We start from the raw sequence: 26206 nt of genomic DNA on the forward strand, positions 1-26206 counted from the left end.
TTACCCCAAACTTTGGAATTTCCTGAATATTAATTTATTATAAAGATAATATAAATTAATTTCAGTGTTAAATGGGAAAAAAGGGGATTTACCAGCTTATAGCTTAGTTTTAATCTTAATTATGTAGTTTAATTAAAAGTTATTTTAATTTTTGTCCCAAAAATGTACGTTTTTGGTCGAATTTTACGTTAATTAAACTTAATTAAGTAAAATTAACGTTGGATTGTGGTCGGCCATAGTAGATTTATTTTATAAATTGAGATTCAATAAATAATTCACATTAATATCAATGTTTAATTGAAAATTCAATCCTTGCCGAAAAAACCCTATTTTACCCCAAACTTTTGAATTTCGCGCTTCTTCAAAGACTTGGCATATTTTTTCATTTCACGCCCATAATATTTTGCCGAAAAAACCCTATTTTACCCCAAACTTTGGAATTTCCTGAATATTAATGTATTATAGAGATAATATAATTTAATTTCAGTGTTAAATGGGAAAAAAGGGGATTTACCAGCTTATAGCTTAGTTTTAATCTTAATTATGTAGTTTAATTAAAAGTTATTTTAATTTTTGTCCCAAAAATGTACGTTTTTGGTCGAATTTTACGTTAATTAAACTTCTTTAAGTTGAAATTAATAGTCGTTGGGGCGAGAGAGGGTAGTTTAGTTAAGCTTATTTAGTTTCTGAAATGGATTTGAATGATTGCTTGATTTAATTGCGACTTTTAGTGTGGGGGCCGTATTTTATATTTTACCCCACTCTTTTGTGCCGAAAAGTGCCGAAACGTTCACTAATTTACCCCGAAAAGGCGAAGGCGAAGCCAGAACAGTCTTGGAAATAGCACAGGTCCACAGGTCAAAAACCAGTTTATTAATTGCTCGGACCAGTTTTTTTTATTCAAAATCCGGGGGTTACTGGTCCTTGGGACCAGTTTATTAATTGAGAATTTTTATGAAAATTCAGGAGGGACCAGTTTAAAAATTCTAGTCATTATAAATTTCTACTCCATGGATATAGTCTCCTAGCCTTGACATTTTCTCGTTCTTGCCTAAGTTGCCTTCCTTGCTACAACCACAGCCACTCGATCACGCTTTGGCTTCACACAATTTTTTTCCTATGTAAAAGCGCGTGTTGGTAATTATGGGCTTTTTCGCTCGAAAAATCCAAGGAGCCAGCTTTTAACATGACCGGCTATGGGAGGAACTCAGGAACACAGTTATTTTGCCCTAATTTTGAAACTACTGGTGCAAACCTCTTGAAATTTTAATGTGCAAAACAGCGTTTGCTATGTTTTGGAAATTTTAAAAAGTTTCCCTTCTATAGTTTTTTTGTATAAATATTAGAACGAAAATTAGCCCTACTTAAAGGGCTTGGTCTTGGAACGGTTTAATAAGTTTTTCCGTTTCACTTGTTCGAATCTCTTGAAATTTTAGTGAGAGGCACATTGAACGGTTTTAAGTTATGATGCAAAGTTTTCGAAGTTTTCAAAGAAACAATTCACTTCCAAAAAATTCATTAAAATTGTGCTTGTGCATAATCCTACAACCTATTTAGTCGCTTAGGGAAATTTTAGGAAAAGGACTATTCGTTTTAGAAGTTGGAAATTTTCCACAATAATTTAAAACCTTTAAATATGCCTTTCACTAAAATTTCAAGAGACTCGAACCAGTGAAGCTGAAGGAAACAAATTTAAACTGTTTGAGACTAAGCCATTAAATTATGGTTCATTTTCGTTTTAATGTTGTTACAAAAAGCTTTGTAAGAGAAAATTTTGCACAAAAGTACCAAACATTATTTTGCAAATCTCATTAAAATATCAAGAGATTTCAACCAGTATTTTCAAAATTAGGACCAAAAAACGGTGTTCCCCCAATGACGCAGTTAACTCTGATTTTTGACATAATTTTGCATCTATAGCCCGATCGAATGGGCTGTGCGTCAACGAAATACTCCCTTAATTTTTCAATAGGATTAGTAAAAAATAAATTAGGGATAGGGTCACTGGTCCCAAGGACCAGTTTAATATTGTAGACGCTGGGGGTCACTGGTCCCGAGGACTAGTTTCAAAAAAATCCTTATTTCCAAGACTGAGCCAGAAGTCATTTAGGATGTTTTAGCAGACGACGCATGGGAGATTTCTACTATTTTAGAATTTGGGGTAATTCGGCAAAAGTTCGGCAAAAATAATTTCGGGGTAAAATAGTGTTTGCCGAATTCCTTTGCTACGGTAACGGTTATCCTTTAATAATAATTTATTGATTATCAAAAAGAGTATCCATGTACAAGAAAAGCTCTTAATAAAAGTGGAAGCTTTTCTCCCAAAGACCCGAAAAACATAAAAAACAGAACAGTGTGAGTAACTGCGAAAGAAAAACGTTCATATAAGCCTTGGCTGGTAAGAATCTATATTGAACTGAGGGGAAAACGCTGAATCTTTGTTTAAGGCCATGTTTTTAATTATCATTAAAATGTTACCTATGTTATCTTAATAGGGAAACTCTACGAAGTATGATGGATTTTGTGAAGGATTGTCGTGTTATGGTCGAACGTTTAAGCTGGTAAGTGATGAATATAATGCTACTTGGGTGTCATAAAGGCGTGTAATGGATCGAAACCTGTCTTGAAAAGAAAAAGATCTTTCTTGCTATTTCAAAATTAAAAAATACTAGCAGAATAAATAATTTATACGAAGCTAGTTGTATTCAAAAAATGGGTTTGAGGAATTCCCTAATCTTGAAGAAAGTTGCAGTGTCAGTTGTCACAATCTTTTGAACTAGCTAAGCATGTTTTCTAAGCTTTGATAGCGAAAGCTACAATTGGGAAACCTTTCTTGTTATATGTTCGTTTTCTTCTGTTTGAAAATTTATTCTATTTTAGGGAAGATTTACAATTTCACAAACTCTCTGCACAAAATTCCGAAATGAGTTTAGTAAATCTTCAAAGGTTGGCCATTAAAGAGGTATTTGCGAAATTATTGCAATATTGGCTGTTTAAGGCAAATATAAAATTAGGGAAACTTTGTTTTTAGGAAATGAAGACTGAGGAAGATTGTAATTATGATCACTAGAGTAAAGATGATCTTATCAATGAAGTTAAAGCCAGGGATGATCGAGTCAGGGAACTGGAAGCCGAGGTATTTTTTACTAGTGTGAAATTAAGCACAGAAATATTGAGACACGTTTGGTATCATAGCCCATTGTGAATGTACAGAATGAGTTGTCGAATCTTATGTCCCTTAAAGTAGAACCAAACTCTGTGGGTGGGTGAATAATTAGGTTTATTTGTGAAAATACCAATCAGGATTGGCTCTGATCTAAGGGGATTGGTAACACATCCCTCTTTAGTAACAAAGAAACCCAACAAGGAACTTTGTTCTTTCTTGCTTGCCCATTTAAAATGTGTTCAGCCAATGAAAGTCCAAAGAATATTTACTGTTAAAATGAAATCTTATTTTGTTTAGCGTAATGTTTTAATTTCAAACATGGGAAAAGAGAGAGTGAAAACAACGTTAACGATAAATAAACAAATAGACGAAATTGAAAGACTCAATAGGGTCAATAAAGAGTTGATGGTATGGAACATTTTTCATTTTCATGGTCGATGGGAAAGAGTTACTCCAAAGGTTAAGAGTTGATTGTTTGAAAAATAGGAGAAAAGTGGAATACATCAATTAGCTAACAGTGAATTAGTGAAATCTGAACCCGTTGAAAATGATTCGGAAATTAATGGCCTGGAGTTATCTCTTCCAATTGTGATGCACAGTGTCGAAGCTGTCAATGTCCAAGGCATGCTGGGTAGAGAAGATATTAGTGAAGAATCGCCTGATTCTGAGCCTCAATATGTTGCCGAGGTTGGCAATGCAAACAACGAAACTGAAATTATCCCAAAAAAGTCTAAAAATGTGGGGTTTATAACGCGAATTACGAATGGGTGTGTCCCTAAATTGATATACAGTGACAATTCGCCACTTTGTGTGCCTTCGCCGAAGCTCGAGGTCGAAAAACAATTGAAAATGCCTCTCGACACAACGACGGAAAGTGATTCGTCACGAGAACCTCTTGAGAACAATAATATTATCGATTCTTATCGTAATAAATCACAAAGTGTCTCGACAGAGGGAGAAACTGACGAAAGATCAACTCGATCGAAGGAATTTCGTGTTCCTGAATTGAATGTTGAAGTTCAAAACCATTTGGATCTTTCTCTTGGCGCAAATGTCGAATGTGGTTCACTAGAATTAGCCGTAGAAAACGATCTCGATGATAACCAATCCAGAATAACCTGGACAGGTGCGAAGAAAACAGATAGACAAAATCGAAGTTTGGTACTGTGTTTGCCAAAACTGAAGCTTGTTGATCCAAGGCCACTGAATGGGCCAGTATGTGTTCCTAAACCAAAACGTAACCCAAATGAACTGTCAGAATTGACCTCCGTCTCTATGGAAATCAATTTACCCGAAGTTTCGATTGAAGTCGGAAATAATAGTTCGGTGTCCAACTTGAAGACATTTCAAGAAATCGCTCCAAAGAATTCCGAATCACGTTGTTCGGAAATTGGTAAGTCATTTTATACTTTAATAGTCTGAGTGCCTAGTGTTTGGTTTCTTATTCCTACGCCCAATGGGGGCAGGGCCGGATTAACAATTTTTCGGGCCCTAGGCAAGGCCTTAGTTCCGGGCCCCCCATCAGACCACAGTTTAAGATAATAGAGAGACATATTTTTAATTTGCTTAACACTTAACAGAATATTTAATTTCTTTTTTAACTCGATAGTTAAATTTCTTTCAAGCTAAAGAAATTTATCAATTATCTCTTCATAGTCTATGAAGTCGTTTAGTAAATCCTTTTCAATATATATATATCAAAGATAAAGAACTTAATTTTTCTTGGGCTACTGTGGTTCTGAATTAGTTTTTCACTCATTTTAGAGCTGAAAAGGATCTTTCGCCAATTGCATTGCTAATTGGCAAACACAAGTAAATTCACAAAATAATTTGTAAGTTTGGAAAAGTTGAAATAATATTATTGTTACGAATAAAGGAATGTAATAATTCTGGGTTTTTGCTTTCTTCATTCTTCACGAAATGTTTGAATTGTAGCAGTTTGTTTTCAATATTTAAATCATTGCAATACATTTCTGCCAATTCTTGGAAACCTCCAGAGAAAGTTTCACCGGGGCATTAAAGTTTAAAATAGGTTTGAACTTTTCATCAGTGACCTTGTTAACTTCGGATCGTTTTTAAGTATTTGTCATAAGATTGTCACATAAGACGTAAAACACTTTTATTTTGAAAGCGTCCCGTCCACTTATCATCGTTTTTAGCTACATTGTATGATGTACATCTACGATAAGGCTCTTAGTTTGGCCTGCCCTGTTGTACTCGTACTAGTATCAGTACCAGTAGACGTGAAATAGTAGCGCGTTTGGCAGTATAGAATTTTTCGTTCGTCATTTAAGGGAGAGTGAATGGGACAGAATTATGGTGATGTGATTTTTACGTTCGTGTATTTTAAGAGGATGGGGTTTATAATAGTAACTTTAAGCATTGCATTTAATTGTACCAGTTAGGTTAAGCATTCTGAATTGTGTTTTACGATTGCTCTACATATTTAAAGCGAGATAGAGGATTATGGTGTTACCTTAATTAAAATGGAAGGTTTAATACTCCCTTTAAAATTCCTGTCACCCGTCGACAATGAGGGTTTCACCCTTTCAATCCCGCTCCCTATTTCAAAATTCAAAGAAATCGAGGGAATTTTTAAAAAGAAAAACGAAGTATATTCCGACGTTATATTTAGAATGGTCTAAAGGAGATGTTTATTATTAGGAGTTACATGTATTTCTCCACAAATCTTGAATAATTTTAAAAGAAAGTACTAGCTTGTGGCCCCGAATATTACAATTATAACGTAAGTAAATTTATTGAAGTAATTATTAAGGGTTATAATTTTTTAGGGCATCGAGCGGCTATTCACTCTCATTCTCTGTACTTCTTTTAATGGGCATTTACGGGTATTTTATTTAACCACTGTTAAAGGATGCGCATCATGCGGGTACTCACGTTTTCCGTTCATGTCATACAATTATAATTATAACAGAAGTAAAAAATTAAAGTAATCAGTTTAAAAGAGTTAAGGTAGCGCCTCGAGGGGCTATTCACTCAAATTTTCTGTACGCCTGTCAAGTATATTACGATGAGGCTACTATTACGAGCCCAACCCTTGGGTCGCCTTGTTCTTTCCTGCACCTTCATCAAAGAACCGTTTTCGTATTTTTTTCCCTTTTTTCGTTATTTTGTTAATTATCTTTTTGTGAGCTGAGCCATTATTTAAAATTTTTCAAATTATCACGAACACCATGAATAGAGCTTATCAAGGAATCATAAAATGCAACTCCAGTGTTTAATGACTGTCAGTAACAACACGAATTCAAAATGAAATTTCATCCTCCGAGGATAGCCACTTCTGAAGATACATTTCCATTGAATTTTTAAGGTTTTTATCGTCTTTTTCTTTATTCCTTTATAAATTGCCACTTTAATGTTTATAAGTCGCCACAATGATTTGGGTAACGGGTTTTTGAACATTAGGCTGCCGTTACAACTCACCTGGCTTTTCCATGGTGTCAGTGACGTTATGTTTCAGCAGAGAGAGAGGGGGGAATATATATATATTTTTTTTGGATTTTAATTATATCAATTTTTGAAAACTGGCTGATTACGGGCCCCTCAGATATGCGGGCCCTAGGCAATTGCCTAACTTGCCTAGTGGTTAATCCGGCCCTGCTTAAAAGGTGCAGCATAGCACGTTTCTGAGTTTGAGTAACACTTTTATGAGTTAGCAATGTTTATAAAGATACCATACCACCTGATGACCAATTTTTTTGTTAATTTTATAAGGGATAAAAACATTTTCTTCAATGAATATTATCTTTTAAAAAAATTTAAAATATTTAATTTAATAATTTTTTTAAATGATTTTTTTATTGTGTGGATTGAATTAACTATTAAAACATTAATAAAGATGGAAGACCTTTTTAAGAAACCCGCAGTGTACTATAATTTTCCATGTTTAATTTAAACGGTGATTTAAAAGTTTCATTTTACACCGAATTTACACCAAAACTCAAGGCAATAAAACTCTCTTTTGGGTGAAAAAAAAGGTTTTCATAAATTATACCCTTTCAACACATTTTAAACACTTCTATTTCTTAAGGTGTAGCTTCATTTTCAAATTATTTTAACACCTTTTATTATGGTATTCGAATGTGTCATTTTATTTAATTTTGGTATCATTTACCTTTTAATGAATGTAGTTTTTAAGCCCTTTTACACACCTTTTATGTAAGCAAATAGTTTATAAAATATTTGCTCCATTTTCATATTATTTTAACACATTTTATTTTGGTGTAATTGATTGTGTTATTTTACTCCTTTTAGGTATAATTTGAGCACTTTTTATCAAATGATATTTTTTGAGGAATATTTTACAACATTCATTAAAGCTAATGGTGTTAATAAAATCAAAAGCGGATTATGCTTCACACATAAAGTACGTAAGTCCCACTTTTCCATAGCTTTGGCCATGGATTTCATGACATTCCCGAAGTAAAAACTAAGCAGACGAACAAAAAAGCTTTTAACCAATCAAAAGCCCCTAACCGTAGATAACCGCTTCAATGCCTGACCAATCATCGATGGTTATTACTATTTTCTTGCATGGGACCTCGACTCGACCTCGCCGTCGACATAACCGGAAAGCTCGGAAGTCAAAATACCGTAATCGTTCGTTAGTCGTTATGTTATATTGAACGTTTTAAAGTTCAAGTTTCGAAAACTTTCGAGTCATTTAATAAGTCTTCAACTAAATATTATAAGATTTTTATTAATTTTAACAGAAAAATAGCTCTGCGAATAATAGTAGACTTGAAAACTACACTAAGCCTTGGCTAGGTAACAGCGGTATCCCGATTCCCGAGCCGCCGGCGGCTGAGCTCGCCGTAACCGCGAGAACAGAAAACATTCCTCGTAAAAAAACAGATACACGGCGTCTTAAATAGTCCAAACAAAAGCTACCCAGATTGATAGGATCTTTGTTCCTTACTGCCAAATAATTTTTGGTATTGTGAATAGTTTTATCTAAAGAATATTTTAGACACCCTATTCAGTCTTTATAGTAGTTCCCTAATTTACGTACCAGGTAAATTGGTTCTTAAGGCGGAAGGATCGCAAGGATCCGAAAAAGCCGCGTTACCGAATTTTGTTCTTCCGCGTAAGGGGAGGTTCTTTCCTAGGAGCTTAGAGAATATCGTGTAGCTCTCCCAGGCACCTGTTACGTACTTCATGTGTAAAGCCTAATCGGTTTCTGATAAAATATCACACTATTATCATACCATTTTAACACCTTGTCAAGGTGTAAAAATAGTGCAAAATAAATTTTACACCACTACAACAGTAGTCCAGCTTTTCCCAGAAATACGTCCCAGTATTTTTTAATGTCCAAGAGGTCTTCTAGTTCTGCATATTCAAATCTCGTAGCCAGGGACAATTGGGGTTCATTTTCATCTACGGACTTTTCCTGATAAAACACCGCAATTAAAAAAAATTAGGCAATTTTAACCACAAAAACATGGCTCACCCATTCCTTTAAAAAGCCGGCGGCGTTGTCTGTAGGACTAAATCGGATTTTTGCGTTGGTGAATTTGCTGATACTTTCCAGACTGTCGATCAAGACGTATTCGGTTGAATCATGAATTTATTTATTAACATGAATATATATCTGCATTGACTAGTTAAACTACATATTCAGGGATGGGAGGGGCTTAGTTTGCGTGACGTCAGAAAATTTCCGGCGGTTTGTTTTTAAAGCTAAAGCTCTTGTCATGCGAAAGGCTAATTATGCTTGTCAATTGATCAACTACCGCATTAATTTTACCTTCAACAGCAGGAAAAGAAACAGCATGATCAATTCTCACCATTTCAGATGTTGATAGTTAATTGTCAACCGTTTCATTTTTTATGGCCAAGGCTTAGCACTTTACCAACAGTTTTCAGTTTTAGATTAGGGAAAACATTGTACGCACTTTATATAATTTCCTTTCAAAGATCAAAATCACTTTCGGACATCGTGTTGAGATATTTATTCACGTATCGGCGATCATTTTTAATATTCAGTTGACGCATTTTGGTAAACCTAACCGAAAATTTTATCCCTCGTACAATTTTGTTAAGCTGGTCGTCTGCTGTTTGAACTTCCAGATGCCTCGATTTTGATTGGCTACCGCGATGACGTTAAACGCGTATGTAATAGAAAGGTCCCTCCCATCCCTGAATAACATGATAGAAAGGCTAATGATACACATATATATTCATGTTAATAAATAAATTCATGGTTGAATATAATTCCGTTTTCAATGCGGATCCTATGTATATTGATATCATTAAAATAGCAATCAGCCACGAACCGATTGTGATCCTCCATGAAATGCATTTCGGAACCCGGACAAAGGCTGGAATATAATTTGAATTTATTTATCTTTTGGAATTGAAATTATCTTTTGGATTTGAAATTAACCTTTTGAATTGAAATTATCTTTTGGATTTGAAATTAACCTTTTGAATTGAAATTAACCTTTTGAATTGAAATTATCTTTTGGATTTGAAATTAACCTTTTGAATTGAAATTATCTTTTGGATTTGAAATTAACCTTTTGAATTGAAATTATCTTTTGGAATTGAAATTACCATTCGGAATAGAAATTTTCTTATGGAATAAAAATTATCTTTTGGAAATGAAATTAAACTTTTGAATTGAAATTATCTTTTGGATTTGAAATTAACCTTTTGAATTGAAATTATCTTTTGGAATTGAAATTATCTTTTGGAATTGAAATTATCTTTTGGAATTGAAATTATCTTTTGGAATTGAAATCACCATTCGGAATAGAAATTTTCTTATGGAATAAAAATTATCTTTTGGAAATGAAATTAACCTTTTGAATTGAAATTATCTTTTGGATTTGAAATTATCTTTTGGATTTGAAATTATCTTTTGGAATTGAAATTATCATTTTGAATTCAAATTTTCTTATGGAATGAAAATTATCGTTTGATATTGAAATTACCTTTTGGAATTGAAATTATCATTTGGAATTGAAATTATGCTTTGGAATTGAAATTATCTTTTAAAATTGAAATTATGTTTTGGAATTGAAATTATCATTTGGAATTGAAATTATCTTTTGGATTTGAAATTATCTTTTGGATTTGAAATTATCTTTTGGATTTGAAATTATCTTTTGGAATTGAAATTATCATTTTGAATTCAAATTTTCTTATGGAATGAAAATTATCGTTTGATATTGAAATTACCTTTTGGAATTGAAATTATCATTTGGAATTGAAATTATGTTTTGGAATTGAAATTATCTTTTAAAATTGAAATTATGTTTTGGAATTGAAATTATCATTTGGAATTGAAATTATGTTTTGGAATTCATTTATCTTTTTTGAATTGGATTTATCTTTTGTAATTGAAATTATCTTTTGGAATTGAATATGTATTTTGGAATTTAAATTATCTTTTAGTATTTCAGTTATCTTTTGGAATTGAATATGTATTTTGGAATTTAAATTATCTTTTAGTATTTCAGTTATCTTTTGGAATTGAATATGTATTTTGGAATTTAAATTATCTTTTAGTATTTCAGTTATCTTTTGGAAATTATGAAATTTGGAAAATATCCACAAGAGAAAGTCAATCGTCAAAAAAAATAAGTACTTACGCTTGGTAATAGTTTTAGTAATAAAATAATTGCCGGGCGGTGGCGACACGTGATTCCCGTTGCCAAGCAGCCATCGAAAAATTATTTCCCCCGACGGTATTTCCTAGAAGTATATTTATTGTAGTTGGGATAGCGAGAGTACATAAACGATGTGGCTTAATTATGGGCTAGACCATCTTGTTTAAAAACGTTTCGCACCAAAATTCCACGTGACTAACATACGGCTGTTAAAATAGTCTTCTTTATATTTTGCCACTCCGATCCGATTATTCATACAGCAGGACCTTCAAAAATCAGCGTATCAAAGATAGAATTTGAAATATTTTCTTCTTGTCGAAGGAAATCGGCTTAATACACTATAGGAAAATCCTCAACATTTCTATTTACATTATTTTAAACAACGGTAATATATTTAAAATGGCGATTCTTCTAATAGCCTTTTTAAACTATTTAAGCTCTCAATTAAAAACCTATTTTAATGCGAATAGCGACATTTTGGGTACTGCATGAAATATTCAATGAAAGAGATGAAAGAGTGACGAAAAAGTGGGGCTTTCTTGCTTGCTATGTGGTAAGTAATGTTATATTTATACATATATTTTTAATTTTTAACAGTAAAAATAGGTCTGCCATCTAGCGAATTGATAATTAGTTCAAAATTGAATTCGAAGTTACATGATATTGCTGATTTCATAGCTTTCCCGTAGATGTAGAAGCATCAGTTTTTTTTATTCACAATTTTAATTACCCACTAAATTTAATTCATTAATGTTCACCATAGATGTAGCTAAGACCCTCTGGATTCAACCTACATTTTTAAGCAGGCATATCTTATCAAATATACCTTATAATTGAACTTATCTATTATTATCAGGAATTTTGCACTTTGAGCTTCATCACGTAAATGTAAAGTATTGTCGAAGAAGCTTATAGCGATTTCCACTGACTGCACTAGAGCACTCTAAGTGCACTCTCGGCGCGTTTTCGTCCGTCACTGGGAACACGAGTGCAACACGCGCCCAGAATCGCGTTTTCCACTGACCACAAAAACTGCCCGAGAACTGCTCTTTCGTGCTCTGAAAAATTCGACGGAGCGACGGTGCTCGAGTATGACGTAATGAAATTAAAATGGCGGACCACGCGGTATCTCATACAAGACAGGCTCTCGCTTATGCTTATATATTTCTGGAATCATCTTCTGAAAGTTCTGAAGATGAAGAATACGAGGTTTTATCATTACTTTAAAGATATTACGCCTCGTCCTTAAACCAATAATTATATCAGAGACGTTGTCGATCATTACTCAAAATAGATTTTTTGTAAATTAATTGAAATGTTAAGTCTATTAATTGGTTTCAGCTCATTTGCGCCAAGATATACACACTTTATTACAATTTCGTCTCCGGCGCCAATTTTGATTATTCAGAGCGCGCTCGGACCTCTCGATCGTGTTCCACTGACGAAACTATTTTCTCCAAAACTCGCTGAGGGCAGTTACGTCATCCTAACCCTGAGAGCACTCTTTGGAGCAGTCAGTGGAAATCGCTATTAGCTGAAGAAAGGCGCGTAATTTTAATTTCCGAAATTAAAAATAATATAATAGGTTTGATTTAATTGATTACGTTAAATTTTGGGAAATTAATCGAAAATTTAACGTTGTAGTGTTCTATACTAAAAATCCACAGTACTTCGTTGAAAGAGGTTGTACCTGGCATATAGAAACACACTAAGGCGTTGGCTCGCTCTTGCTTAACCCTTGGCAGGACTGATAAGAGAAGTTATTCTTAAACTTCGCAATCAGTTTAAACCTGCAGCGTCGCTACTAAGTTAGGTAGTGAATTGAAATACACTATATACGAAGAAACAATTTTATCACCTGCCGATATGACGTGAAGGCGAAAATCAGCCAGCAACGATGGAACATAATCGTAGCTCTTTAAGAAAGAGAAAAACTAATGAAAAAGTTTCAAGCGGTGTCAAAATGATGTGTCAAACCAGTAGCCCTTCAGCGAACACGGAAATAATCGAAATGGAAAATAATGTCACAAGCGACGACGAAAGAATGAGTCAAAATTATACGAATATAAATTTACCACGAATGAATTTTGTTGTTACCAATACAGTTTTGAGCTCTGAAACAAATCACTTTTCCCAAAATGAAACGAATCAAACCACAACAAATGGTATCAAAATTACAAACACTAATGTAGGTATGACCTCTGCGCAATCGTTTTTTGATTTTGATAATGAAGAAAAGAAAATTAATGCCTACAGACCGGAGAGCACTTTTGAACAACCGGAATTGGAACTCGTTCGTTTAGAAAATATATGGTTCAATAATATGCGTATTTAAATGAAAATTTTGAAATTAAAATTGGAGTTAGCTAACCAAGAGTCTAGAAATACGATCTTATTAGAAGAAAATGACGCGTTGAGAAAAATAATCTCGGAAAAGTCATTAGAGAATGAAAAACTAATTTGCAGCCTTTCAAACTATGAGGAAGAATCAAATAAAAATGCCGCAAAAATTGAATCACACATGGAAACGTTTTGGAGGGAATTTAGGGAAGTGGAAAATTTATGTACGGAAGAAGGGATCGAATCGCGTCGTGTACGAACATTAAAGAAAAGCTACTTACAACTTCGTTTAAAGATCAACGAAACTTATAACTCATTTCCAAATACAAAACATAAGCTACAAGAGTATAAGGAAACGCGTGCAATCGCTGTTTGAAATTCTTTCACCTCTGGTGTTTGAAACCGAAAATGGATTCGGTACCAGAGGACGATTATTACTGCCGAGATTGCAAAATTGTCAGACCCGGACAAAAAGTGAAAAAAAAAAAAAATCCGAGAGTGTCCATCGGACCATCCACTCGTGATTGGGGTAAAGGCATGGCTTGCGCCGGAAGAACTAAAGAATGCACGATTGTGGCAATGGATCATTTTGGACCCATACCGGGAATAGTAGTAGGAATGTCCTGGCAGTACAGGAATCTAGCCGCTGGATCTGGCGTTCATCGCCTACCAGTTGCTGGGATACACGGACGGGAAAAGGACGGCGCATTCTCGATAGTGCTTTCTGGCGGCTATGAAGACGATCTTGTTAGTATTCGTAGAGTCTCGATTTTCGATGTACGCTCGATCTATCTTGGAAAAAATTCAAAAAAGTGATGCTAAGATCTGGCTTGTCGAAAAAAATAGGACGCCTGATGGAGTCGCTTAATTCCAGTGAGAGGGGAAAATGGGTTTCTGACTTTAGAATTAAAAAGGTCGTTTCATGATGTGTTGCCTCAAATGCAACGCCAAGTCCTAAAATGGTGTTGATGGATCATAACGTATTTAGATTGCTCTCAAAATAATGGCCCATTTTTCAAGTGCAGCGTAGATCGAAAATCCGTGTAGAAATTTCAAGCGAAGCTTAATTGTATTACGCTTCTAATGCATTGTTCTCTAAAGATAGAGCTCGGAAATATCTATCCATTATCCACGTTATTTTATCTTTATCCATACTCGAAAATTATCCACAGAACTTACGTGTTAAATCGTATTATAATCCACAACTTAGTTCATAAATAATCGGTTATCCACCAATTTGTGGATAATGGATAGAAAATGCCGAGCTCTATCTAAAGATGTATTTTCAAAAGCGTCACGTGTGTTGAGGGCAAAAATCTAGCGAGTGCGAGGAAATTTTAAAAATGATAGCGAAAATTGAAATAAATTTATCCTACCCGGTCCCATTTTTATCCTCAGCAAGAACCAGCGCTTTCGTCTCGCAGCAAGAGGTCCCGGGTTCGAGCCCGGACTGTGGCACCAGGTGGAAATCAGGGTACAAATGATCCTTCTGCGTAGAGTTTGCAAGTTCTTCTCTCCACGCTTGTTAAAAGGTGTTTTCCTCCGCGGTCTAACCCGGTTTCTCCTTTCCTTCAAAACTTGCCGAGGTTAACGGTAATAATTAACGGTAATAGTTAGTATAGGGCGCTGTAGGCTGGCTGTGGCATAGGGGCTAGCCACCACCCCTCTATGCAATGTAAACAAGCCACAGAGAAAGCCTAGATTATTATTATTATTAAAACCCACCTTTAGCAAAAGCGGATTATGCTTCACACATAAAGTACGTAAGTCCCACTTTTCCATAGCTTTGGCCATTGATTTCATGATATTCCCGAAGTAAAAACTAAGCAGACGAACAAAAAAGCTTTTAACCAATCATGAGCCCCCTAACCATAGATAACCTCTTTAATGTCAGACCAATAGGCGACGGATATTACTATTTTCTTGCATGGGACCTCGACTCTACCTCGCCGTCGCCATAACCGGGAAGCCCGGGAAGGCGAGTTTGCGGTATCGTTCGTAGTCGTTATAAAATATTTAACGTTTTAAAGCTCAAGTTTCGAAATTTTTTGAGACATTTACTAGGTCTTCAACTAAATATTATAAGATTTTCATTAAATTTCAACAGAAAAATAGCTCTGCGAATAAAATTAGACACGAAAAGTCGAAAACTACCCTAAGCCTTGGCTAGATATCAGCGACTGAGGCCGAGCGGCGCATCTCGAGCCGCCGGCGGCCGGGCTTGCCGTAACGGCGAGAACAGAAAAATACCTCGTTAAAAAACAGATGCACGGCGTCTTAAATAGTCCAAGCAAAAGCTACCCAGATTGATAACAACTAAATATTATAAGATTTTCTTTAAATTTCAACATAAATATAGCTCTGCGAATAGAATTAGACACGAAAACTACACTAAGCCTTGGCTAGATATCAGCGGCTGAGGCCGAGCGGCCCATTACGAGCCGCCGGCGGCCGGGCTTGCCGTAACGGCGAGAGCAGAAAAATACCTCGTTAAAAAACAGATGTACGGCGTCTTAAATAGTCCAAGCAAAAGCTACCCAGATTGATATTATTTTAACGCCTTACTCCCAAATAATCTTTGATATTGTGAATAGTTTTATCTAAAGAATATTTTAGACACCCTACTCAGTCTCTATAGTAGTTCTCGAATTTAGGTACGAGGTAAATCGGTTCTTTAGACGGAAGGATCGAATGGATCCGAAGGAGACGCGTTACTGAACTATTTCCCTCCGCGTAAGGGGAGGTTCTTTCCTAGGAGCTCAGAGAATATCGTGTAGTTCCCCCAGGCACATGTTACGTACTTCATGTGTAAAGCCTAATCGGCTTCTGCCTTTAGCGTAGTGAGGAGTGGTGCTGCAATGTTCACAAAAGGGCTACTGGTGATTTAAGTCGCACATATCTCGCTGATGCAGTCCTTTCTACGGGATATCACTTCCACTAGTGAATAAAATAATCAGCTTGAACTTCATTTATGTGGTGTTGTTGCGTGTGGGAAACGCCTATTTGATAGAAGCGCAACATTTCATCACGGATATATGAACAGGTTCATTTCTTTTTAGGATGAAGGCGACAGATTCTACTACACCGGAAGTGGAGGCCGAAGTTTAGAGGGCAATAAAAGAACGGCGGAACAATCTTGCGATCAAGTTCTAACCGGAGATAACAAGTAAGTAGTTTTCGACAAGAAAATATGGAAACTGAGCCTCATTCGAGTTTAGTTTTGTTATTTGAAAATCGAGACGGGAAAATAAATTAGGCATACCATATTTTGACATCATAAATATGTTGTCACTATCCGGTTTAAAGATCTGTAGTTCGCGCTGGCGTTAAACACAGGTGAACTGTTATTATTGCTACTTTTTTTCGTGTCATAACAGTGTCGTTAACATCAAGATAACACCAAATTTTTTTTATAATGCTAGAGACTTAATTAAGAGCTAGTTCGAGAACGACAAGCGAGAATTGACTTTACTCGGTTTTGCAGTCCATCTTCCTATTTACACTTCCTTCTACACTAAGCCTTTGACAGCGCCTCACCAGGCGTCGCTTTACGAGAATTTATGACGGTCCACGTAAATGAATCAATGTTGATTTTTTTTAATCGATTATTTAAACCCAGTGAATCTGATTTGGACTGATTTATTTTATCTTTTTAACCACCTTAAATAAAATGAACCTCGAACCGATTAAACAGTGAAATTGTGATATCAGTCATCGGTATACATCACCGTTTTATTGCGTATATGAAATGTATTATTTTTAGCCATATCGTAGTATACGATAGGCTCTTAGTTTGACCCGAGCCGTCCGTAGTAGTGGCCGGGGTTGTCGCTTCGTTATCGTCAGATTTTAGCTTAAAAGGAACTTTATATTACCACAACCCACCCATAGGGGTTACTGGGCTCGGCTAGAGATTTAATTTTAATTGTTTCAGGTCAGACCCGGGAATCGAACCCGGGTCGTTTGGCGCAGTAGACAGACATTCTAACCACTAAACCATAGAGACTTGATAGAAACTCTGAGTTTTTTATTATTTATTTTTATCTCTAAAATGTCGGGGTGATGTGGGGTGGGGTACCTCTTAATCTTTGGGGTCGGAAACTTTTGAATTTTTATCTGTGGGGTCGGATACTTATGAATTTAAATGTTTGGGGTTTTTATATTTATTTCCTTTTATTTATGTGTTAATTAAATAGATAACGATTTTCCCCGTTTCCTACCGCGCTCCTCATGTGTTTCGTTCTCGTTCGGTAGCTATCGCCATCTATGTTATGTTTGACTGGAACGTTTTGGCGGTTAATTCAAATGTGGGTTTAGATAGAGCTAACATAGTGTTAAATGAGCGTTATGGGTTTGATCATTTTAGCATTGCTAAAGGTAATTCGAGGGGATAATCACTAAAATGCGTAATCACTATAACTAAACTTTCTCTATCGAAAGTTTCTGGGCATAAGTCCTTGTTAGAAATTTATAAGATGCGATAAGTGTGCATCGGCATAAGTCTATGTTGTAAACTCATCGAGGGGATTATCACTAAAAACTTTCTGTTCTTCGATTCGCCGGAATATGCATAAGTAAATTTATACGGTTATAATTTAGTCCCTGTTTAGAGTAGGGAATAGAGGGGCTATTAACTCTGATTTTATGCACGGTAAATCAATTAAGCATAGAAAAAGATAGCGCTATTCACTCATTAGGGTAAGGTATAGAGGGGTTATCCACTCATTAGGGTAGGGTATAGAGGCGCTATTCACTCGTACGATATGGCTACTATTACGAGCCTTTGGGCCGTCTTGTTATATTCTATCTTGAGAAACTAATTTCAAATTTAATGACAGATTTACACGCTATTAGCACTTTATGGTTAACATTAGTTGATAGTCGCGATCATTTAAATAACCATAAAATATTTAATTTACTTTTCTAGAGCGTTAGCCAAGAGTTGCGCAACGCCGTTAAATGATAAGGAGGGAGCCGAAGCCAAAGACTGGCGGAGCGGGAAACCCATTAGAGTTTTAAGAGGTTTCAAAGGTTTTAAACACTCAAAATACTGTCCTGAGAAAGGTTATCGCTACGATGGCATCTATAAGGTGAAGAAATAACCTAAAGACTCGTATTTTATGAACCTATTTAGTGTTCAGGTGTAGCTAACTGAAGTTAAAATTGTAGGTCATCAAATACTGGTCCGAGAAAGGCCGTTCCGGATTTAAAATTTGGCGCTTCCTTCTTCGAAGGGACGATCCAACACCAGCCCCATGGACTGAAGAAGGAAAAAAAAAAAGAATTCAAGATCTCGGAATAGAAATGCAGGTAAATTTATTTGGAAGCAACGAAATATTTTGGTTTGAATATTAACAGTACTAATTTTTTAGCAAAGTGTTTAATTAATATTTTCTCTGTAGATGTTAAATGAAGCTTCATCGTCAGAAACCAACGAAGAAAGTAAGGAAAAACCTTCTAGTAAGAACCGGAAAAGGAAGAGATCTCCTCAAGACTCTGATGCTCCCGAACCGAAGAAAACGAAACCGATTCCTTACGTTATACCCGAAAGTGTAGTGGCCCTGATGTCAAAGGATAGCGTTAATAAAAGGATTTGGGAAGAGGTTAACTTGCTTTGTGAGAAAGGCGAAATAGTAAGTTTATATTTTATTACAATTTGATCACTCATTGCCTCCCATATAAGCATGGGCGAATACCACTTTTTACTATCGAGACGAATATCGAATACCCCAAAAATTTTCTAATCGAATACAGAGATGAATAATGAATTTTTAATGGAATATCGAATAATGTGGCTTAACGAAAATATAGTTTTATCGAGTGCTCGTCGAATATTAGGCCTATTATTCGCGAATACTTGGCGAATATCAATGCTAAAGGAGGTTGTTAGTAGCCAGTTTTTACAAAATATTTATTCGAAAATGACTATGCTTTTAGTGAAAGTACATTTTTAGGGATTAATATTTGACTACACACCTTGGTACAAAGATGTACCAAGGCCCTTTGCGAAATTGTCTGTCGAATATTTATCGAATAGTAAAAATGGGTTCAAACGAATACCGAGACAGTTATTGGTCTCGATATTCGATCGAATTATTCGTCATAGACGATCACGAGTATTCGCCCACCCTTACTAAGAAAATAGCTTTCCCCAATCAACTCTTAGCATCTTTAGAATTGTCTCTCTAGGGAGTGGTAAAATGGTGAAATTCCACGCTAAGCCAATTAGGCACATTCCCGCAGTAGGAGGAATCTTAAGCCACACCCCTGAACTCTTCATTTAAGGCCACCCGGTTTATCCTTTCCATCAAAACTAGCTGAGGTTAATGACAATACCAAAAATATATAGATAATATAAAAAGAAAACTTACACATTGTTGTTTAAACTTGTTCGCGCTGTGTAATATGAGAAATTGCCCATTTTTCCTAAAAATTAATTAACCTTTGGATCGCCAACATCGTGTACTATACTTTCTATAAACTCATGACGTCAAGAAGCTCTTACCTAATTGGCTAGTTTCCTCGCGAAGAAGAAATGGACTTGCCCAACAAAATTAGACTAGTTCAAAGAAATATGAACTCTTCGAGTAGAGTTACTAGCTTTGCTGGGGACACCAGAGTACCCGCGAATTTCTAGGGGGAAAACAAGTTGCAGTCCAAGTCTGAGTACCAGCCCAGGCCTAATAATGACCATTCTCTATTCCCCCACCCGTTAAAAGACTTATAATTTACCTTCACGCTTATAGGCTTGCCAGCGAATTGTTTTGCGAAATTAATATTATTTATTGTTATCATTTCAGAAATTCCTTGAAAAAGTGATCGAACAATTTCAGTGCACTATTTGTGGCATTTTAATGAATAGAGATCCCGTGAGTTTAAAGTGTAGCCACACTTTCTGTTTTAATTGTATAAAAAAACAACTAACATCAAAGCAATACGAGTGTTCCCTTTGTAGGACTGTCATTCCGAACGATTTCCGCCCTAGTCCTAACTTAATACTAAGAGAAATTTTAAATACTGTATTTATTTGAGAAAGGATGAAAAAAATGTTGTAGTGTTTTAAATTGTCTTTAAATTAAAGTTTAATTAAAGTTAAATTAAGTTTATTTTAATGCATTTACGTCTCGTAGCATATTGCTCCACTGTGGCTAGACTGAGGAGAGACTTGAGAGGGAGTGATGATCTAATGCTAAAAAAACCGTCATACAAATGGCAAATGGGAAAGAAAGTAGGAATTTTAGAGAGTAGGGGTGACCCTATAAACCCAAAAATTTTACCCCCCTTCCTTCCCCCCTTTCAGGGGGGGGGTTAAATATTTTGGGTTTATAGAGTCACCCATTGCGTTGGGGGGATTGGTGGGGGGGGAATTGATGACGTCACGTTATGGTTTTGGCGGGAAATTTGAATTGTTGCGTCCTTGGCTGTGGATGTTTTGGGGGCATATTTTAGCGTCCTTGGTTGTGGTTGTTTTGGGGGCATATTTTAGCGTCCTTGGTGGTACATGTTGTTCATTGTTGCGCCACCTGGTGGTGGTTTTCTTGATGACGTCACGGCTAATTTTTGATGACGTCACGTGGCTGGTACCTGTAGGGATAGGCTTATGCTATAGTAGGCTTATGCTATTGTAGATCCTGAAAGATAGGCTTATGCTAGGTTATTCTATGGAATATCTTGAAAGATAGGCTTATGCTAGGCTTATTCTATGTTAGATCCTGGGTGGTTTATGCAATTATAGATCTTGAAATATAGGTTTATGATAGGCTTATTCTATGGTAATCGTGAAAGATAGGCTTATGCTATATTAGATCATGAAAAAGATAGACTTATTATATGGTAGATCCTGGCAGGCTTATGCTGTATTAGATTCTTTGGTAAATGCTGCAAAAATATACTCTTATGCTAGGTTATTCTATGGTAGATCCTAGGCGTTTTACAATAGCTTCGTACATGCATTTTATAACTTGATCATTCAAAGGGTTGTAGTGAAATTTCATAAAACTAAATTTCTCGTTCTGTTTCCCTGTCTCGGCCTTTGTTAGAGTGAAGACGCTACCCTCGTTGAATACTATATTCCCCTCCATAACGGTTACTTTTATTTTCAAGTTTAAGTAACGATAATTACCCAAGTCGCCAGTTTCCAACGTGAAGAGATCCCCGTCCACTCCTCCATAAATTCCTTCAAAACGTCTTCCGAGATGCTAACAATGGTTCCATTTTTTTTGTCTAAACTAGGCTTGGCTCGTATCACCCCGAAAACGGCATAACATTCATGCCCATAGTCTAACGAGTGCATTTGCGCAGTTTTCTTCAGAGTACGGGTTGATATTTAGCCTGAGGGTATATTGACTGATGATTGTCTTTTTTTATTGTCCTTTATTGGCTACATACAAGGTGGTTTAGGACCTTAAAAGGGGGCGTGGCTAAAGCGTAACGAATGGAATTTATCCCCATCGGCTTTATATTTATAGGTAAATACGACCAGACGCGTTTTAATGACGTCAGGTGTCTAAATCTTAGGCTTATGCTATAGTTATTCTTGAAGCATAGGCTTTTGCTAGGTTTATTCTTGGTAAATGCTGAAAAATATAGTCTTATGCTAAGTTATTCTATGTTAGATCCTGGTAGGCTTATGCTAGGTTATTTTAGTTGTATAGGCGGAAGAATTAGAGTTTGTATTAGGTTTAGAACATCATTTAATGAGCACGAAAATCTGATTTTTCATAGAAATATTACTACAGTTTTTTTTCATTCGAATACTACTAAAATACCCATGAATATTGATTAAAATACGATCATTTATATAATACTACCTAAAAAAACACAAATTTTACCATGCACAAGTGGCTTATTAGAAATTAATACTGAATTTCATACGAATAATACAAAACTACAAGGAATTTATATAAAATACATGCAAAGGATATGCTGACTACTACTAAAATACCCATGAATATTAATTAAAATAAGAGCATTTATATAAAACAACCTAAAAAAACACCAATTTTACCATGCACAAGTGGCTTATTAGAAACTAATACTGATTTTTCATAGAAATATTACTACAGTTTTTTCATTCGAATACTACTAAAATACCCATGAATATTGATTAAAATACGAGCATTTATATAAAACAACCTAAAAAAACATCAATTTTACCCTGCACAAGTGCCTTATTATAAACTAATGCTGAACTTCATACGAATAATACTAAACTACAAGGGATTTATATAAAATACATGCAAAGGTTATGCTGACTACTACTAAAATACCCATGAATATTGATTAAAATACTAGCATTTATATAAAACAACCTAAAAAAACACCAATTTTACCCTGCACAAGTGGTTTATTAGAAACTAATACTGAATTTCATGCGAATAATACTAGACTACAAGGGATTTATATAAACTACATGCAAAAGTTATAGCTGATTACTACAAAAATACACATGAATATTGAATAAAATACTGGCATTTATATAATACTACCTTAAAAACACCAAACGTGATTTATATAAACTACATGCAAAAGTTATAGCTGATTACTACAAAAATACACATGAATATTAAATAAAATACTGGCATTTATATAATACTACCTTAAAAAACACCAAACGTGAATTATATAAAATACATGCAAAGGTTATAGCTGACTACTACTACTAAAATACCCATGAATATTGAATAAAATACTGGCATTTATATAATACTACCTTAAAAAAAACACCAATTTTACCCTGCACAAGTGGCTTATTAGAAACTAATACTGAATTTCATACGAATAATACTAAATTATACGTGATTTATATAAAATACATGCAAAAGTTATAGCTGATTACTACTAAAATACACATGAATATTGAATAAAATACTGGCATTTATATAATACTACCTTAAAAAACCCCAATTTTACCATGCACAAGTGTCTTATTATATACTAATGCTGAACTTAATACAAACAATACTAAATTACACGTGATTTATATAAAATACATGCAAAGGTTATAGCTGACTACTACTACTAAAATACCCATGAATATTGATTAAAATACTGGCATTTATATAATACTACCTAAAAAAAACACCAATTTTACCATGCACAAGTGGCTTATTAGAAATTAATACTGAACTTCATACGAATAATACTAAAGTACACATGAATATCGACTAAAATACAAACATTGTTATGATGCAAAGTGAAACATACCCTTTTTTTATGAAGCAAAAGTTGAACTATGATGCTTCCACAATTCTATTTCATCTCGAAAGTCACTGCCGTACCTGATTTAAATCTCTGGTGAATCATCTGTCCATTTGTAACACGGGCACAAGTCCTTAATCCGGTATTTAAACTCACCGCACAGAGTACAAAAGTTTCGCTCGTCAAGAAGATGTCTTCGCTCTTTATGGGTCGACATACGGATAAGGTTTTTAGATTGAACTAAAACACAACGTCTGAAGTGCGCACAGTCACGTGATGTGCAGAAATAATTTAATTGGCCGCAGTCAGGCACGTCTTTTAAAGTCCCAGCACAATGAGGGCAATGTAGATGACCCGTACGGGGCATGGGGGCATACCCTAGTTTTTTGAGGTTTTCATGAACATTTTCGGCCATACCGAAAGAGATGTGGTCAGATGAATGAAATATACCGGAATATTACTTATTATGCTAAAACTTTTACCGATCTTAATATTTCCGAGTAAAGTGTACACGAATATGGCTAGACTGTCTCTTGTGTTTTCTATTTAGCACACATTTTAAGGGACATTTTTACCAAAACAAGAATTACATATTACGTAAGGTGCATCGGAGGAAACACGTGATTTCTTACTAGCCTTGTCACCAACCTTTCTCTCCAGAGTTCGGAAGTGAAATGACTCTCTATAGTTTACAAAATCCCCTTTTGGCCACCCAGGTGTATGTTATATGACATTAAGGGGGAGGAGGGGGTCGAACATGGTTCATAACAAAATAATTTATCCCAATCTGTTTTTTTTACTTATAGGCAAACACGTTCAGACGTGTTGTAATGGCTTTTGGGCGCGTGGTCGAACCGGTTGTATTGTTATCAATGGGATTTATTTTGTCCTTTCTTTAATTGGAACACCCACTAGGTTTTATGACATTACAAGGGGAGCGAGGGTAAACTTTTATCCCCATCTGTTTTTTTTATTTGTAAGTAAACACGTTCAGACGTATCTTAAGGGCTTTGGGGGTGGGGGGTCGTACCATTTGTATAGCTATGAATGGAATTTGTATTTAGAGTGATTTATTGCTTTGTTAATTGGTGGCCCATCCTACCACCAAACATTTAATTGATTCCAGGTGGTTGCCCTGAGGGCATTATCCGGACAAGTCTCAACAAGTTATGTTTATGTAGCGTTAGCAGAGATACAACATATCATTAAACCGAAGCATTAACCTAATACGTACTATATTTATCAAAATTGTCAACCTCGTAATCAAAAATTTGTGGAAAACATAAAACGGTATTGAAAGAAGCATCATTCACAACGCATTTCGTGTTAGAAGTAAAAAACAATCGAAACGTTTTTGATCAACTACGTTACATTTTTTCGAAACGAAATTGAGCATTTAAAATTCCTAAAATCCCATAGGAATACATGGGAAAATGAATAGACCACCGAAACGAAATCAGTCGTTTAGCATACATTCTACCGACACGAAAAGCGTCATTTGAAAAACATTTCAAATTGTTAAAAACGTTTCCATAAATTTTAGCTAAATTTATCAAAATTACTCTATGTTTCACCCAAAAAACTTTTAATTTAGCACCGATTAAGAATTTAGGATACATTTCTTAACGGTATATACTCCACCCAAGGGGGGTGGGAGGGGGGAAGGAGATCAACAAAGATGTTAACGGCATGATTGTAAAAATAACTCACTCTGACACGCTGAAGGGTCCGTTACCATTAGGTGCGGGAGGTTGCTACGTTCTCCCCATCCCCATTGTATGTTTTGAGTTGTTATGGAGGCAAGTACACAAAGGTTGACAAGAATACGCCAGATCTTGGAGATCAACCCCCTAAAAACTAATTATTGTACTATTTATTTTATTGATCTTGGGAATGCTGGAATTCCTTAATCTCTGGTTTCAGAGTTTGGACGAGATTGTTTGAAGAATGACGTCATCTTACAAACATGTTGCAACGCGCCCGTAAAGAATAACTTAATCCTTTTGTTAAGAAATACTCTTTGTAATCTCTTTTGTATTTTTAAAAAATAAATGTGTCACCTTTTTAATACTGTTTTCTTTTATTTCATATATAAAGTAATGGAGGGGGGTAAAAGAGAGGGGTAGGAACTATTGGTGATAAATAAATCGAATATTTCTATCATCATATTCATTCATCATCATGAACTCGGAGCTGCAGAGATATCATACTTTTTACTCCTGGCCACAAGATGGAAACTAAAGTAATGGAGGGGGGTAAAAGAGAGGGGTAGGAACTATTGGTGATAAATAAATCGAATATTTCTATCATCATATTCATTCATCATCATGAACTCGGAGCTGCAGAGATATCATACTTTTTACTCCTGGCCACAAGATGGAAACTATAAAAAAGCTTTAAGTACAGCGGGGTTTTATTCGTTACATACCGATGATCTAGTACAGTGCTTCGAATGCAACGGCATTTTATTAGCCTGGAAACCCACCGATAGTCCTTACGAAGAACATTTGAAACATTTCCCTAAGTGCAACTTTATCAGAGGTAGGCACACAAAAAACATACCCTTTAGCATAGATGAAACAGAGACGTACACCAAGTCAATAAATAACAAAATAAAGACCGAAGAAAAAACACCTGAAAAACCCCAAGAAAACCAGGAAGAAATTTATCATACCTTTAAAGTTAAAACTACAGATCTCGAAAGATTAGTCTTGGATCTTTACGTTAGAAAACAACTAAACGCTTTGTATATCAAAGAAAAACTTAACGACTTACGTAAGATTTACAAATAATATTAAAATTTATCATCTTCCTTACGAAGATAGAAGAAATTACTATAGGTTAATCAAATGCAATTTAAAAT

General features: G+C 35.2%; 2 protein-coding genes and 1 long non-coding RNA gene across 10 annotated transcripts; 2 read left to right on the forward strand and 1 right to left on the reverse strand.

The window, feature by feature from the left end:
* The first annotated feature begins 2161 nt into the window (after window positions 1-2161).
* Window positions 2162-9694, forward strand: LOC149679439 (uncharacterized). Of its 4 annotated transcripts, XM_089835216.1 has the most exons (8): window positions 2164-2398; window positions 2496-2561; window positions 2881-2962; window positions 3032-3136; window positions 3464-3574; window positions 3653-4559; window positions 4931-4998; window positions 5102-5248. In XM_089835216.1, exons 5-7 carry the CDS (start codon window positions 3485-3487, stop codon window positions 4963-4965), a joined length of 1032 nt encoding a protein of 343 aa, XP_089691342.1. In that variant the 5' UTR covers window positions 2164-2398; window positions 2496-2561; window positions 2881-2962; window positions 3032-3136; window positions 3464-3484; the 3' UTR covers window positions 4966-4998; window positions 5102-5248. The 4 variants fall into 4 exon arrangements, with proteins under 4 accessions (XP_089691340.1, XP_089691344.1, XP_089691342.1 ...); XM_089835214.1 differs by lacking the exons at window positions 4931-4998; window positions 5102-5248 and adding an exon at window positions 9451-9694 and having other exon boundaries at window positions 2162-2398; XM_089835218.1 differs by lacking the exons at window positions 4931-4998; window positions 5102-5248 and adding an exon at window positions 7442-7565 and having other exon boundaries at window positions 2163-2398.
* Window positions 4706-11131, reverse strand: LOC149679440 (uncharacterized). Of its 2 annotated transcripts, none has more exons than XR_016365771.1 (5): window positions 10984-11131; window positions 10786-10888; window positions 9466-9510; window positions 8640-8721; window positions 4706-8579 (listed from the first exon to the last, which is right to left on the reverse strand). It is a non-coding gene; the product is annotated as an uncharacterized LOC149679440 (long non-coding RNA). The 2 variants fall into 2 exon arrangements; XR_016365772.1 differs by lacking the exon at window positions 10984-11131 and having other exon boundaries at window positions 4706-6522; window positions 6611-8579; window positions 10786-10885.
* A 334-nt stretch (window positions 11132-11465) lies between these two features.
* On the forward strand, window positions 11466-20227 carry LOC149679441 (E3 ubiquitin-protein ligase UHRF1-like). 4 transcript variants are annotated; one of them, XM_089835210.1, is made up of 7 exons: window positions 11466-12991; window positions 13060-13890; window positions 16203-16309; window positions 18071-18233; window positions 18313-18453; window positions 18546-18776; window positions 19944-20227. In XM_089835210.1, the coding sequence occupies exons 2-7, from the start codon at window positions 13552-13554 to the stop codon at window positions 20172-20174; spliced, it is 1212 nt and encodes a 403-aa protein (XP_089691336.1). In that variant the 5' UTR covers window positions 11466-12991; window positions 13060-13551; the 3' UTR covers window positions 20175-20227. The 4 variants fall into 4 exon arrangements, with proteins under 4 accessions (XP_089691336.1, XP_089691338.1, XP_089691337.1 ...); XM_089835212.1 differs by having other exon boundaries at window positions 11466-12012; window positions 12145-13890; XM_089835213.1 differs by lacking the exon at window positions 11466-12991 and adding an exon at window positions 14542-14617 and having other exon boundaries at window positions 13746-13890.
* Window positions 20228-26206: the final 5979 nt, after the last annotated feature.

Source organism: Phalangium opilio, unplaced genomic scaffold, assembly GCF_054372755.1.
Source record: "Phalangium opilio isolate 3A_F unplaced genomic scaffold, DU_Popi_V2 ptg000041l_1, whole genome shotgun sequence".
In the NCBI taxonomy this organism is placed as follows: Eukaryota; Metazoa; Arthropoda; class Arachnida; order Opiliones; family Phalangiidae; genus Phalangium; species Phalangium opilio.